This window comes from Desmodus rotundus, chromosome 11 (genome assembly GCF_022682495.2).
Source record: "Desmodus rotundus isolate HL8 chromosome 11, HLdesRot8A.1, whole genome shotgun sequence".
Classification (NCBI taxonomy): Eukaryota; Metazoa; Chordata; class Mammalia; order Chiroptera; family Phyllostomidae; genus Desmodus; species Desmodus rotundus.
This window is the reverse complement of record NC_071397.1, coordinates 40,820,680-40,834,778: the sequence shown is the minus strand read 5'-3', so window position 1 is coordinate 40,834,778 and position 14,099 is coordinate 40,820,680. Positions and strand designations below refer to the sequence as shown.

The following is a 14,099-nucleotide window of genomic DNA, read 5'->3' as shown; positions in this document are numbered from 1 at the left end:
GAATTCTTGTTTCTTCATTCTTTTCTGGTTGGATGTTTCTTTCTTCCTTCTGGTCCACACCATTGATTTGAGTCCCAGTTTCCTTCGCCTCACTATTGGTTCCCTGTACATTTTCCTTTGTTTCTCTTAGCATAGGCTTCATTTTTTCATCTAGTTTTTGAACAAATTCAACCAATTCTGTGAGCGTCTTAATCACCAGTGTTTTGAACTGTGCATCCGATAGGTTGGCTATCTCTTCCTCGCTTAGTTGTATTTTTTCTGGAGCTTTGAAGTGTTCTGTCATTTGGGCCTTCTTTTTTTTTTTTTTTGATCTTGGCGCATCTGTTACTTAAAGGGTTGGAGCCTTAGGTGTTCCCCAGGGTGGGGTAACGCTGGTCGCTGGGCTGTGATGCTGTACGTGGGGGAGGGGCCGAGAGGGAGCAATGGCGCCTGCTCCACTCTCCTCCAGGTTTCAGTCACTGCCTCCGCTACCCACAATCAAATTGGGCCCCTCTGGTGCTGGTTCCTAAGTGGGTGTGCTTGTGCACACTGCAGGCCCCTGTGGGTCTCTCCAAGGACCTCTCCTGTGAGGCTGGGAGTCTCTCCTGCTGCTGCCCCAACCCCCATGGGCTCTTTCAATCAGAGGTTTGAGGCTTTATTTCCCTGCGCTGGAGCCCTGGGTTGTGCGGTCTGCCACGATCCCCACCGTTTATCCAGTTTATCTGTGTGCGAATGTGGGGCTGCGGGGTCTGCTAGTGGTCAGACTGCCTGCCCCGTTTGTCCCACACTCCACCAGTCTGGGTCCCGCCACGGACAAGCTGCCCGTCTCCACCCCTCCTACCGGTCTGGATGAATGTTTATTTTTTATTTCCTTGGTGTCGGACTTCCTTGCCTCAATTTTCTGTCAGTTTTGGTTGTGCGAGGAGGCGCAGTGTGTCTACCTACACCGCCATCTTGGTTCTCCTCCCATTTTTATTACTTTTAATATCTTGAATCCAGTATTTATTTTTCCACAAAAACAAGTTTACTTTTGTAAAGAAAGTCAGGGCGGGGAAACAACTGATGATCAAAAATTTCTGCATAGCCAACTGTGCTACGAGTTTCAGGATTTAGCTTATGAACATAATCTTCATGTCCCTTTATTAATAATAAGTTAAACTAGACACTACCATGCATACATCGGTTGTTTTTTCCTCTTATTTTTTTCATAATACTTTTATTAGATAAGCATTGGTTTTCATTTAAAATCTTTCAATTTATTTCTACATTTTGAAAAATTACAATCAAACTTTAAGTTATTTATCCTGTAGGTGAAAAATTATATGAAATAAAAATTTTAGAAGAAACGCATAAACAAGAAATAAGTCGTTTGCAAAAAAGATTACAGTGGTATGCAGAAAATCAGGAACTTCTAGATAAAGATGCAGTTCGACTTAAAGAAGCATATGAAGAAATTGAGAAGCTCAAACTTGAGGTAATAGATCATTTCAGAATATATTTCTGTAGGTCAACCCTATTAAATTCAACAATCAGTTCTTAGTCTTGTGTCATTGAACCAATACTCCAAATTCTATGAATTAAAATAGCTGATTTGGATTTTGGTTTGCTTTTAGATGTGTAGTTTATTTCAGATTAGACTGCAAAAAAATCCAAGCTCATTATCACGTGTCCTGAACCCTGCCTGACTCTCCAGCCCATACAAACCATACTCCCACAAATCACTCGCCTTCAGCCACACCAAATCTCCTGCTGATTCTTGGACATGCCACGCTTAAACCACTTGTTGCCATAGCCTAGATTACTCTGGCCTTGGTTCTCCCCATGTCTTGCTCCTCATTGAGGTCTCAGCTCAAATTTCTACCCCCAAGAAAGACTTTTCCTGATCAGCTTTATCTAGTGTAGCTGCCAGTCTCACCCTCTCTGACCCTTTCTTCCTGTTCCTTTAATCTTTTTTATTTTCTGAGGTTATTTTGTTAATTTAGTTTATTAGCTTCTCAACTGTCTCCTTCCACTAGAAAGAGCATAGGCACCACAAAAACAGGGACCTGGCCCAGCTTGTTTGCCGTCCATATTTCTAGCAGAGTGCCCTATCTCAGATTTAATAAATGAATGAATAAACTATAATTGTACCACCCTCCTGGTGTTTCCCTGTATGTTTTAAATATACTTCTTAATATGTTTTTACTTATTGATAGGTTGAGAAACTGAAAGCTGAATCTGGAAATCCATCTATCCAACAGAAGATACATTTAAAAGATAAAGCAACAGATGCCAAAAAAATTCAGGACCTAGAGCGACAAGTATGTGTTAAGGGTAAATTTTCATTAAGGTATTTTATAAGTGATCTATTGTGTTTTTTCTTGTTGCAGGAGATACTATAAGATGTAGTCAACCTGGAAATTCTTATAGACCTAATATGCCTCGTTAGATGGTAGACCTATTGATGATAGATTATTTTGCATCACAGCTCTGTTTGGGAAGAGGAAGCAAAATTTAGGAACTCTGGCTATAGAGTTAGGATTCCTTCTCCTGACAAAATATTGGTGTCAGGAGTACAGGAAATGAAATCCTTGAGTTTGGAACGTGTTAGTAATGCTGGGAAGTATTACAAAACACCATGGAAACAGAACATTCAGCACCCCAAAGAGTTGGCCATAATTTTGAGCTCTTACTATTTAGGCTTAAAAATACTCATTACATGGTCAATGTAGCATGGAGATCTATTTCAAAAATCATACAGTAACATTTATTAGGATAAAGATTTTTTTCATTGGAGTAGTTGTTTTGTTAGAATATTAACTTTTTCCTTCTGTTTTTAAAACTTTTAATAATGTAGTATTTCTATTCATAACTAAGTATTAAAGTAAGAATTTTCAGCCTTGCTCATAGGAGAGCATGATTCTGCAGTCAAGTCATGATATTTAAATGTATGGCTATTATTCTGTCACAAACCCAAAACTGTGAGGTCATCAGTGCACTGGATATTATCCCAGTTTTATGAGAGGAAGGAAAACTAAGCAAAAAATTAACTTCATTACTTTTACATGACCTATTCTTACATTAAAAGGTATGACTTGGTAGTGTGATTCAGTGGTTCACAGGAAAGTAATCACAAAAGCGATTTGAGAGCTAGAAATATTCTAAAATAACTAGTCTAAGATTTCTTGGCTTCTTTTTCTATGCTTAAGATTTAGATTAGTCAATATGGTTTAGCCATCCAGAATTGTGAGAGAAAAAAGACCAAAGGAAATACTTCTCTAACAGATAAAATTATTTTAAGAGAAATAATGTAGAACTGAATGTGTGAGAAAAATAGTAAACATGCTTAATAGCAAAATAAAGATGTGAAATGATATTGACCAGAAATACAATGCTTTGTAACCTCCCTCTTTTGTTAACACTGTATTTTAAAAATGTACTCGTTTATGAGATTATATATTTCTAACATATTATCAATAGTATTTTGTATAGTTTGCTGCATGTACATTTTAGATCTCAATTCTATTCCCATGAACATTTCTATCCTAATGATTTTAAACCTTAATATATATTTTATAATCAAGGCATATCATATTCAGAATCATTTTGGAGCCATATATTCTGACATAGATTACAGAATAAAGTATCTTCTTTTCTAAAGAGCACATAAGTAAAAATGGGGCTAATTAAATGCATATTTTAATGAAAATTTCAGATTGTATACATTTGTACATGCTTTAATTAATAGAATATTCTATAATTTAATTTCCAGTGAGAATTAAAAAAAAAAATAGAAAAAACATCTACTTTGTAGTAGCCACACCAGTATCAGTGATTAAAGAATAATATTAAAAAAGAAAAAGAAGATACAAATAAAATATGGTTCCCCAAAACATATACATTTCAAGGTATCTAAATTGGACTGAAAATATTTCTTAAAATTTTAAATGAATGCATTGTGAATATGTTAAAAGAAATTCACTTTTTAAATTTTTTTATTTTAAATTTCTTTATTACTGTTTATCTATTATATTTCTCCCAAATGCTACAACTAAAATCTAGATCTTCTCTTCTTAATACATGCAGTATGTATGTACATACCTTTATATGCTTACATCTATTTCAGATAACTAGGTTTTAAATACCAGAGGAAGCAGAGCTTTGAAAATTTGTAGATAAATAAGTTATCAATACGTACAGCTGACTATATCCCAGTTTATGGTAAGCAGTTGTTACGAATGGAAATATTTGTTGTTAACTTTGCAAATGATGTGACACTTAAATATTTAATATGAACAGTGTTCAATTTATAAACAGGATTTTGAGCACTAGCAACTCATCTTGTCTTAAGAAAGGTAGTTTTTGATACCAAATTACAATAAAAGCTCACATTATCAAGTCCTTACTGTATGCTGGGCACTCTGCTAAGCACTTTACCAAAATAAATGCCATTTGTTCCTAACTTAATTGTATCTTGCCATGAAATTGATATTGTTATCATCCCCATTTTACCAATGAGGCTAAAGAGATTTTGACTGAGGAGTTGACACAGGTCACAGTGCTAGTGGCGGTGTCGAACGGCGTTATGTGCTCTCACCGCTGCAGGGACTGCCTCTTTGCTACTGTTTCATTTCGCTGCATACTCAGAGGCTATAAAACTGTTAAACAAAAGAATTTAGTGTTTTATGTGTTTCAAAGATATCTTAACCACAATACTTTAACAAAAGAAGGTATACAAACATACACAGATGTAAAATCAAACTCTTATTTCTGTAGACCATGGTGCCATTCTTACATACAGAAAGACCATATAATATGTTGTTTTATAGACAAAATGAGTATTAGTCTTTGTCATCTCATCCTCCTTCCTAATTGAGGTTATTTTAAACTTCATTTGAAGTGGTACTTTTGGCACTGGGGATAGGGTAGGATGGAGGTCATTGCAGGATGGGGCAGGTGCTTAGGAAGGTGTATGTTTATTGCAAAAAGTTTTCACATTCATATACATATAAGTAATATTTCAGTCAGAAGATAGCATAAGCACTATCACTTGAGGGCATCTGTAGGAAAAAAAGTGGGGGGGAAGAGCTGTGTCCTCGAAAAGACTGGTTATGTGTAAAACAGTTCCAAGATCTATTTCAAATGAATGTAAGGATTTCCATAAATTCACCAGTACTTAATTAGACAGTACACTATAGGGTTTTTAAAAATCAGATAATCTAAGGATATAAAATATGAAATTATTCTGTGCTTCTGTGCATTCAGTTTAGTCCTGAGATGTGATAAAAGCATGTCTTTGAAATCTAGATATAACTAATATAATATAGCCTAATCTGTATTAAACTGCTTAATTATAATATATTTGTGAATTTACATATATACAAAAAATTTTTAATAGGTAAAGGAAATGGAAGGAATTCTAAAGAGAAGATATCCTAATTCTCTACCTGCTTTAATATTGGCTGCATCAGCAGCTGGTGATACAATGGATAGAAATACAGTGGAATTTATGGAAAAAAGGATAAAAAAACTAGAAACCGATCTGGAGGGCAAAGATGAAGAAGCAAAGAGAAGCCTTCGTACCATGGAACAACAGTTTCAGAAAATCAAAGTAAGTGTGAGGTAGCCACAGAGATGGGGCTCAGAGATGGACCATGGGAGCTGGGACTTCTTAGATCTGATTTTAACAAATAGCTCTTTCCCACAAAACCTTTATCATAATTGTCAGATGCAAAAATAAACTTAGATTCATCCTATCTTTTTGTCCTCCTTCAATAACTTAATTCAAACGTGAAATAAACAAGCACAGGATAATTTTTACACGAGCCCCTCTCAATGATACTAGAACTAGTATAAATTAAGTCATGACAACGCAGAATAAAGCATTTCTGATACACATTCAGTATAAAATTTTTGACATTACCATGGATGAAAATATTTTCACTGAAATGTACCCGTTCAAAGGCCCATTCTAACACCATAAGACATTGAAACTGCTGCCATGTCACACTCCTCACCAGGCTGGGAACTTCTTGGAGGCAAAACCTGAGTTTCTTTATCTCTAGAGTCTGGCCCAGTGCCTGGCACACAGTCATAGCTAAATATTCATTGAATAAATGAACAAACACTGTCAGTGCCTCTTTCCACAGAGTAAACTGTTGAGGTTATTTCATTTATAATAAAAATCTCAAGGACATAAACTTCAAGCTGACTGATTTACTCCGTATGAGATTTCTAAATTGATATTAGAAAGGTGAGAGTGTGCTTTATCCTAAAGACTTCAGTACCCCCAATTGCTTTCCCTGTTAGTCTTCAAAATGTATAGTTTGTCAATTTGCATAGAGAAGCATATAAAATAGTAGGTTTGATTGTGAGGTTTAAAATAAGCTTTGGGGTATACAAAAATGTATAAGGTAATGTTTATCAAGCAACATTAATTCTGGAATCATATAACATATATTGAGACTATATAATGTTCTGGCCTTCAAAGATTAGGAATTCAGGACATTTAACTGACTGAAGGAATGCAGAGTTGGAGGCATCAGAATGGGTAATGGGTACCTGAATGAAGGATTAGGTGGGTCCTGATAATATGGGGGCTTCAGTAACTAGTGAAATGTTTTAGCACTGGTTTGGCATTACATGCATTCTTTTCTTCAGATTCAGTATGAACAGAGGCTAGAGGAACAGGAGCAGCTACTTGCCCACAAATTGAAGGCAGCACCTCAGAACCAACCTGACAACTCCTCCGGACTTAAAGCGCCAGAGAAGGAACTCGACAACATTAAGGAAGCCCATCAAATCACTGTAAGAAACCTTGAAGCCGAAATAAACAGGCTTAAACATAAGAATGCTGAATTAGAACTGAAGAAATATGATAAAGATGATAAAGATTTCCAGTCTATAGAATTCCAGGTGGAACAGGCTAATGCTAAAGCTAAACTGGTAAGACTCAATGAGGAGCTGGCTGCAAAGGGAAGAGAAATACAAGACCTTTCAAAAACTGTGGAAAGGCTTCAGAAGGAGAGAAGAATGATGCTATCTAATCAGAACTCTAAGGGTAGGGAGGAAAGGACTGGAAAAAGGGTGAAGAAAGATGTTTTGCACCCAGGTAAAGGAAGTGCTACCTCCTTCCCTGGAACCCTGGGTGGCAAGCTTTACCAACCACATACTTTTACTGATTCCCATATTTCCGAGGTTTTACAAGAAAACTGCAGATTGAAAAATGAACTGGAGGGATTAATTGTGGAGAGGAATGAGCTGAAGATGAAATCTGAAGAAGCTATGAACCAATTTGAGAATTCCATAAAAAGGTAAAATGTGAATTTTTAAATATATGGGGACAAAACAATACAAGTTTTTAAATTACAAAAATGTATATTCTCTGAGTAGTTATACACTGAATTAAATTTGTAGTCAAATTAAGAAATTACAGTGCATTGCTAAACATAGATCTGTTTCTGAGTAGGATCCTCCACCTTTGGAAGCCAGATTCTGATGAACCTGAATCTCCATGTCAACCCAAGTCATGTCTTTGGGCTGACCAGTCTCATCTTCTTTTTGGGTGTATCTAAATGGTGTTAGTAAGCTGACCTGTTGGGCCGTCTTCAAATGAGTATCATTATTTATGATTGCCATTGGCAGATTGCTGTCAAAAAATATCTATTACGAAAAGGAGTTGACATTCTAAAAGGAAATGGTCATTTTTTCCAAAATAACTTTTCAGATTAATCTTGTGATCACATCCATTCATGCCTTGAAAAACTTATCACCCCTTTTCTTCACAGAATCTCCAAGTACTCTCTAATGTCTCCTTCCAGAGGTTTCTCACATGCTCAGATTGTTTTCACCTGATCAAACCAAGTTCCGTCCTCTTTCTCTGTCTTTCTCATCTTCACCGTTCTTTTAAACCTGGTCAGTGACCTTTCCCAGTCCAGCAGTTTTCTCCATCCTCATTTTCCTTGACATTGCTGACCATATCACCCTTCCTGAAGTGATTGCCTCCCTTAACCTCCATGACTTGGCAGCTCTGACAAACTTTTTTTTCTGTTCCTTTTAACTGACTCATGATGACTCTTCATTCTGCCTCCTCAGAAATCGGACTGTCTTAGCCTAACTTGCTGAATTTCTTCACTGCCTTGAGCAAATTCATTCATGAGCAAAAGCTCATTCATATTTCAAGTCCTACCTCTCCCACAAAATATTTCCTAGAGCTTCCAGAAAATTTCCTGCTTCTGCCTCCCAACCCTTATGTGATTTATGAGTATAAACCCAGAAAGCACTAATCTGCCTTGTAGATCCTTGAGAACTGATGTAAGACTATACATCCTTTGCAACCAGTAAACACAAGAATAGGTTTGTGAGATTTAAAATGTTTCTGGGTACACAAAAACATGTAATTCAATGTTTATGAGGCAACAATTAATTATGATATTGAGAATCTATAATGTTGTGATCTTCAGAGGTTAGGACTTCAATACATTTACCTGACTCAAGGAACACAAGAGTTGGAGGCATCACACTGAGTATTGAGTGCCTGCATGAAGGAATAGGTAGGTCCTGATAGACCACAGGAAGAGTGAGCATAGGAAACCAAATGAACATAGGAAGCACCTAATAAACACCTACTGATTGATTGGCAGTGATGTCTCATTGAGTCATCATGGTAACCATATTGCTTCAAGTTGAAACTTTTTCTGTAGTCCCAAATGCAATAGTAGCCATGAAGCTATTTAGAAAGAATTACATTCCTTACTAGAAATAATTCAGATTTTTCCTATAAATTTTTCTATACATATTTATAATTTTTTAGTATTGTTAATCTGTTTCTCCAACAGCTCTGAAATAACCTTTCCTAGTAGCAGATGTAGGCTGTTTTTTGTTTTTTTTATTATGAGCATTTATGTCATGGGTGCTTTAGATTTCTATGCTTTTCTTAGGGCCCTACTTAAAATATTCATATAATCAAATAAGCAATTGATATATTTGTAGTTTTGGAATTGTCATATTAATAGGTATCAGTAGTGACTAAATATCTGCTTTGATTACAATCCTGTCATTTTTAAATAATATTTCCAATAAGAGAGAAAATGCTTATCTATAAGAAATATATCAGAGTTGTGACTCTGCCATTTGCTAAACTGCCTTTGAATGCATACATTTCGTCACAGACAAATCAGTAGTCTCTCACGGTCCAGAATAATTTGGTTCATTTACTCTGTGAGGACTGAAAAATGATTACTGTAAAACAATTTTATTCTCAGAACATGCAACTAGCCCAGAGTTATATGCATGGACCAAAAACTGGAGAAACGATGCCTAGACAAAGCACTGGCGATTTTAAAGGGAACAATTGTGATTATTCAAATAAGAATCTGGGCAAGAAATATGAGTTTTTCTTAAAAGATAAAATGACAGGCCCTTTGCTTTAAATCCAGACAGAACATTTAGAACCTTTGATTCCCTTAGATGTGCAGCACCAGGCTGAGGGTAGAATGGAAGGCCTGGCCTGGTTCAACTCTGCTGGGCTCAAACCACTGCTCTGCAACTTACTGATCTGGGACCCTAGATACAGCACTCTTTCCTAAAGTCAAGTTTGTCCTTAAAAAATTCAGTAAATAATTGTGAGTTCATGGAGTGGTTGTAAGAACTCATAGATAAATAATGTGTAAGTACCTAGCACAGTGCAGGAGATACTGGTGCCTGCTCTCCCTCTGCTTCTTTAACTTCTAGGCTTCTTACAATATTTTTGTGCTAACTCTGAATTAGAGGTTGAAGAGCCACTTTTATGTGTGGTTTTCTTTCATTTGCTCTAAAGGCTCAAGGAAGAGACTGCAGCACACATCTCATCTCTCAAAGCATCTCATCAGAGGGAAGTAGAGAAACTCCTTTGCCAAAACGCAGTAGAAAATTCTTCTTCCAAAGTAGCTGAACTAAATCGTAAAATAGGAACTCAGGAGGTAAGTGACTTTAACAAACTTTCTTTGATTTTAATATGATTTTTTTTTTTTTACTATGTTAACAGAACATTAATTTGGAATTATTTTAACTTCACTTTATGTTGGTGATAGAAAATGGTATTGGCTTGATTTTATTTTTGTATGAGGATGTCATTACCATATGTTTAACTCTTCTAAAGTTATACCTCTAAGTACCACATTTTTCAGACTATAAGACGCACCCCTCCAAATTTGGGAGGAAAATGGGGGTGAGTCTTATAGTCCGAATGTAGCTTCCCTGGCTCATTGGGGGGTGGGGGGAGCGGTGGCAGCAGTGGAGTAGTTGTTTTTCCTATTTTCCACCTGTAAAACCTAGGTGTGTCTTAGGGTCCAAAAAATACAGTATGTGTTTTACAGTTTTGTCCCTGTATTTCTCAAGTAGATCTAAGTAAGTGTTAATGGATGGTTGAGGGCAGTGTCTAATGTGATTAGGACCTTCGTCCTTGAACTTGAATGTTAAACCATCTCCCTCTACCCCAAATCTCAACTGACAAGTGATTGTCTTAGTCATTCTTCTTGCCCCATTAACTGTTATCCATTAAACAAATAATGATCCTGCGTCTGTGGACAGTCAGGCACTGGGGATAGAATAACGAACAGAGATATACACAGACAGCTCTATTATGAAGCGCAGTCTTTTAAAAATTATAACAGGGTGTATGCTGACAGTTCATCTGCATTTCCTTGAAAGTGTCTTCCTTCTCAGATATCTGTGAATATCTACAGTGTGGCCCATCTATGGAGTTAGTAAGTTGAACAAACAACATTAAAATAGAACGTGCAACTTACTTTCAAATGGTGTATCCAAGAAAAAAAGCAAATAGGGCAAAATGTTAACAGTTGGTAATTCAAGTTGAAGAATATATGAATATTCATTTTGCTGTACATCTTTTCTGTAGGTTTTAATTTTAAAAAACAAGCTAAGGTAATTATTCAAGAAATAATTATCTCACTACCACCTCTTCCACCTATAATTATTTAATATCATCTTAATTGAAAACAAATCCCCCAATTGGGGAAGTTTGAATGTGGACTACATATTAGATGTTGTGGAATTGTTAATTTTCTTAGGTATAAAAGTGTTATTGTGATTTTGTGAGAAAATATCCTTATCAGGAGATTCATGTTGAAGTATTTGGGGTAATGAGGTCTGTATTTAATCTCAGCTCAGAAACAAAGAACTATGTTTTCAATTCAGTAAAAAAGATTTAAAGTGCTTTTCAAAAGTAACCATTATAAAGCCTTGAAGATAACCTCTGCAGCCTTTTTCCTCATAAGCGTAGGGTGTCAGCATGCGGTATAAACATATCACGTGACTGTGTGGTAAGGCGTGGTGTAGGAGAGGTCAGCAAAGTAGTATCATGATGCCATAGTGGCATAAATATTTTACTTTCCCAGCATTCTAAATATAATATTGCAAATTGTGAGTTAAATAGAAGTTGGCATAGTTTGATCGTGTAAACAGTAAACGTAAAACATTAGAGATGAGATGATTTTTTCCTAAGCTTTTTCAATTTCTTAAAGGAAGTCTTAGTGTTATTTTAGTTTCTTTGTCTAAAAATATGAGACTAACATTTATTTTACAGACCTGGGGCTTGTGTTATCTTTATTTAGTCAATAGCTTTTATTTTTTTTCTTTTTTAATTTATTGTTCAATTACAGTTTCAATAGCTTTTAAATAAAAGCTATTATTCTACTTTAATCACAAAGTATAAAAATAATAATTACCACTTTCTGCAAAATGCTTAGACTTTAGAGGTTTGTTTTATTTTATTTAATCTTTATTATATTTTTTCCATTACCTTTTAGTCCTCTTATATTCCCTTATCCCCAGCAATCTTAAAAAGTATTTTTCAGGCCTTCAGAAGAAAAGTACTAGAGATAAAGAAGCCAAGTAGTTACATAATCATTAATTTATAATATGTAATGCTTTATAATTTAATATAAAGTTTATATTAAATGTTGAAAGAAGCAAAACAATGAATTTATTCAGTGAGTTTAATTAATTCAATAAACTTAATTCCTATGACAATTTATTTCTGTGTTAGAACTTGGTAATTTTAAAATATTAGGTAGTTGACTTCCTTATTTTTTCAAATAATGTTTAAGGAAGAGCTTTCTTAACTTAGTATTTCTAACATAATTTCTTAGGTGCTTATAAAACATTTCCAAAATCAAGTTAATGAGCTGCAGGATAAACAAGAGTCTCTAGTAGTTTCTCAAGTTCGAGAAGAAATTTTACAGAAAGAGGTAAGAAATAACAAAAATATTGGGCTAACATAAGGTTCTCTTAGCCATTTCAATCATATTCATATTTCTGCATAAATTTTTTAACTTAAATATACAAATAGACATATCTAGAAATATCATGTGAAGATTTTAATAACTTGTTTATGGAAAGTCTTGTTGGCTAATGACTTAATTCAGACCGCTACCAATGAACAAGATTTGGCACCTTGTGACTTCTGGCTTTTCCCCAAACTAAAATCACCTTTGAAAGGGAAGAGATTTCAGACTGTTGATGAGATTCAGAAAAATACAACAGGGCAGCTGATGGTGATTGGGAGAACTGTGTGACGTCCCAAGGTGCCTACTTTGAAGGGGACTGGGACATCATTGTCCTGTGTACAATGTTTCTGGCATCTTGTATCTTCAATAAATGTCTGTTTTTCATAATAAAAAAAAAAAAAGTTTGCTTTCCCAGATGTTATTTTCTGAGCAGTGGAGAAATGGGATTATTGGTTCTTTTGTTTGATTTTTTATGGTATATAATTGTATGATTAAACCCATTTGTTCTTTAAGTACTAACACTATTTAATTTGGTTAGGAAATAGGTCAAGTAGTCATGACAGTGATACTGGATCACCAATAATAATATAATTATAGGAAATAATCTTTTTGGAAACTCACCATAGCAATAATAGTTACTGAGTTTTAAGTGCTTAGTATGTACTAGGCACTGTGATATGTGCTGTATGAAGCTCTTCACCATAACCCCAAAGGGTAGGTACTGTTATTCCCATTTTATGATGAAGAAATTGATGCTAGAAAAATTAACTTGCCTGAGGTTGCCAAGCCCCTCCTTCTCATTGGACACGGAGGTTGTTACTATAGTTTTTTTCTATAGTATTTAAGTAACAGGAAACATTTTTGATCATGCATCTTTGCTTATGTATCCATCCGTATTTTGCTGTGTATAATGCACACTTTTTGCCCAAATTTTTGAGGGAAAAATAAGGATACATATTATACATGGGTATAATGACTATATACCATGGGGATAATAATCCCATGTATAACATGCACAAAAACACACATGCACATTATACACAGCAAAATACAATATTTACATAGGATAAATGCACTAAAATACAAGAACTTTATAAAAATAAGTATTCAACTTTAATGATACTCAAGATACATTTAATTAGGTACAAATGGAGGGTAATTTTTTTCTATTTGTCTAGAACCAATTGTCTGAATTTATGCAGTTTACAAATGAATGTTTAATTGTTGAAAGGGGAATTCATTCATTAATTGATGAATGAATATTTAATTTTTAAAAGGGGAATTCATTAATTGATGAATAATTGTTAAATACCTACTCTCTGCTGTGCAGAGTGTTAGGAAAACAAAGTAGACAAAAATCCCTGCTTTCTTACAGCTTACTTTTTATTTGGGGAATCAGACAACAAATAATGTTTGATAAATTAACACAACATCTGTAAAGTACTTAAAATAGTGCCTAGCACATAATTCATGACTCACTACTACTATTTAAGATTGATTCAAACACAGTTGTCTCAAATTAAGAAGCCTGTGGCCCACCTCCCTTTCCAGTTAGGTGTCCTTCACTGCTCTTTGGGCATCTCCCCATCATAGCACATTATATCAGAATTCTCATTCACTCAACTGCTTTTTATTCACTTCACAAGGACTCCCCAGCTAGTGTATCAGAAAGTGGATTGATTACCTGTGGATCACAAGATAGTGACGGCTGGAAATGTCGTCTAATGATATACTCACAGTTGCTTTTCAATCATTAAAAAGCTTACAGAAGTTAAAGTGATATTTGACCATTATGTGTATAAGAATGCCTCTGATAACTTTTTTAGTTTAGAGTCATAGTTCGTTTTATTTGTA

General features: G+C 35.0%; 1 protein-coding gene across 5 annotated transcripts in view; it reads left to right on the top strand.

The window, feature by feature from the left end:
* The window catches only part of CEP162 (centrosomal protein 162), a 76,463-nt gene that overhangs the window by 48,080 nt on the left and 14,284 nt on the right, over nucleotides 1–14,099 (top strand). For 4 of the 5 annotated variants that reach the window (XM_024576630.3, XM_045184864.2, XM_024576631.3 and 1 more), the window contains exons 20-25: nucleotides 1,290–1,453; nucleotides 2,175–2,279; nucleotides 5,357–5,569; nucleotides 6,619–7,271; nucleotides 9,776–9,917; nucleotides 12,108–12,206. In XM_024576630.3, the coding sequence (XP_024432398.2) occupies nucleotides 1,290–1,453; nucleotides 2,175–2,279; nucleotides 5,357–5,569; nucleotides 6,619–7,271; nucleotides 9,776–9,917; nucleotides 12,108–12,206 (1,376 nt within the window). The remainder of the gene's footprint in view (nucleotides 1–1,289; nucleotides 1,454–2,174; nucleotides 2,280–5,356; nucleotides 5,570–6,618; nucleotides 7,272–9,775; nucleotides 9,918–12,107; nucleotides 12,207–14,099) is intronic. The other variant, XM_045184865.2, reaches the window with a different exon arrangement.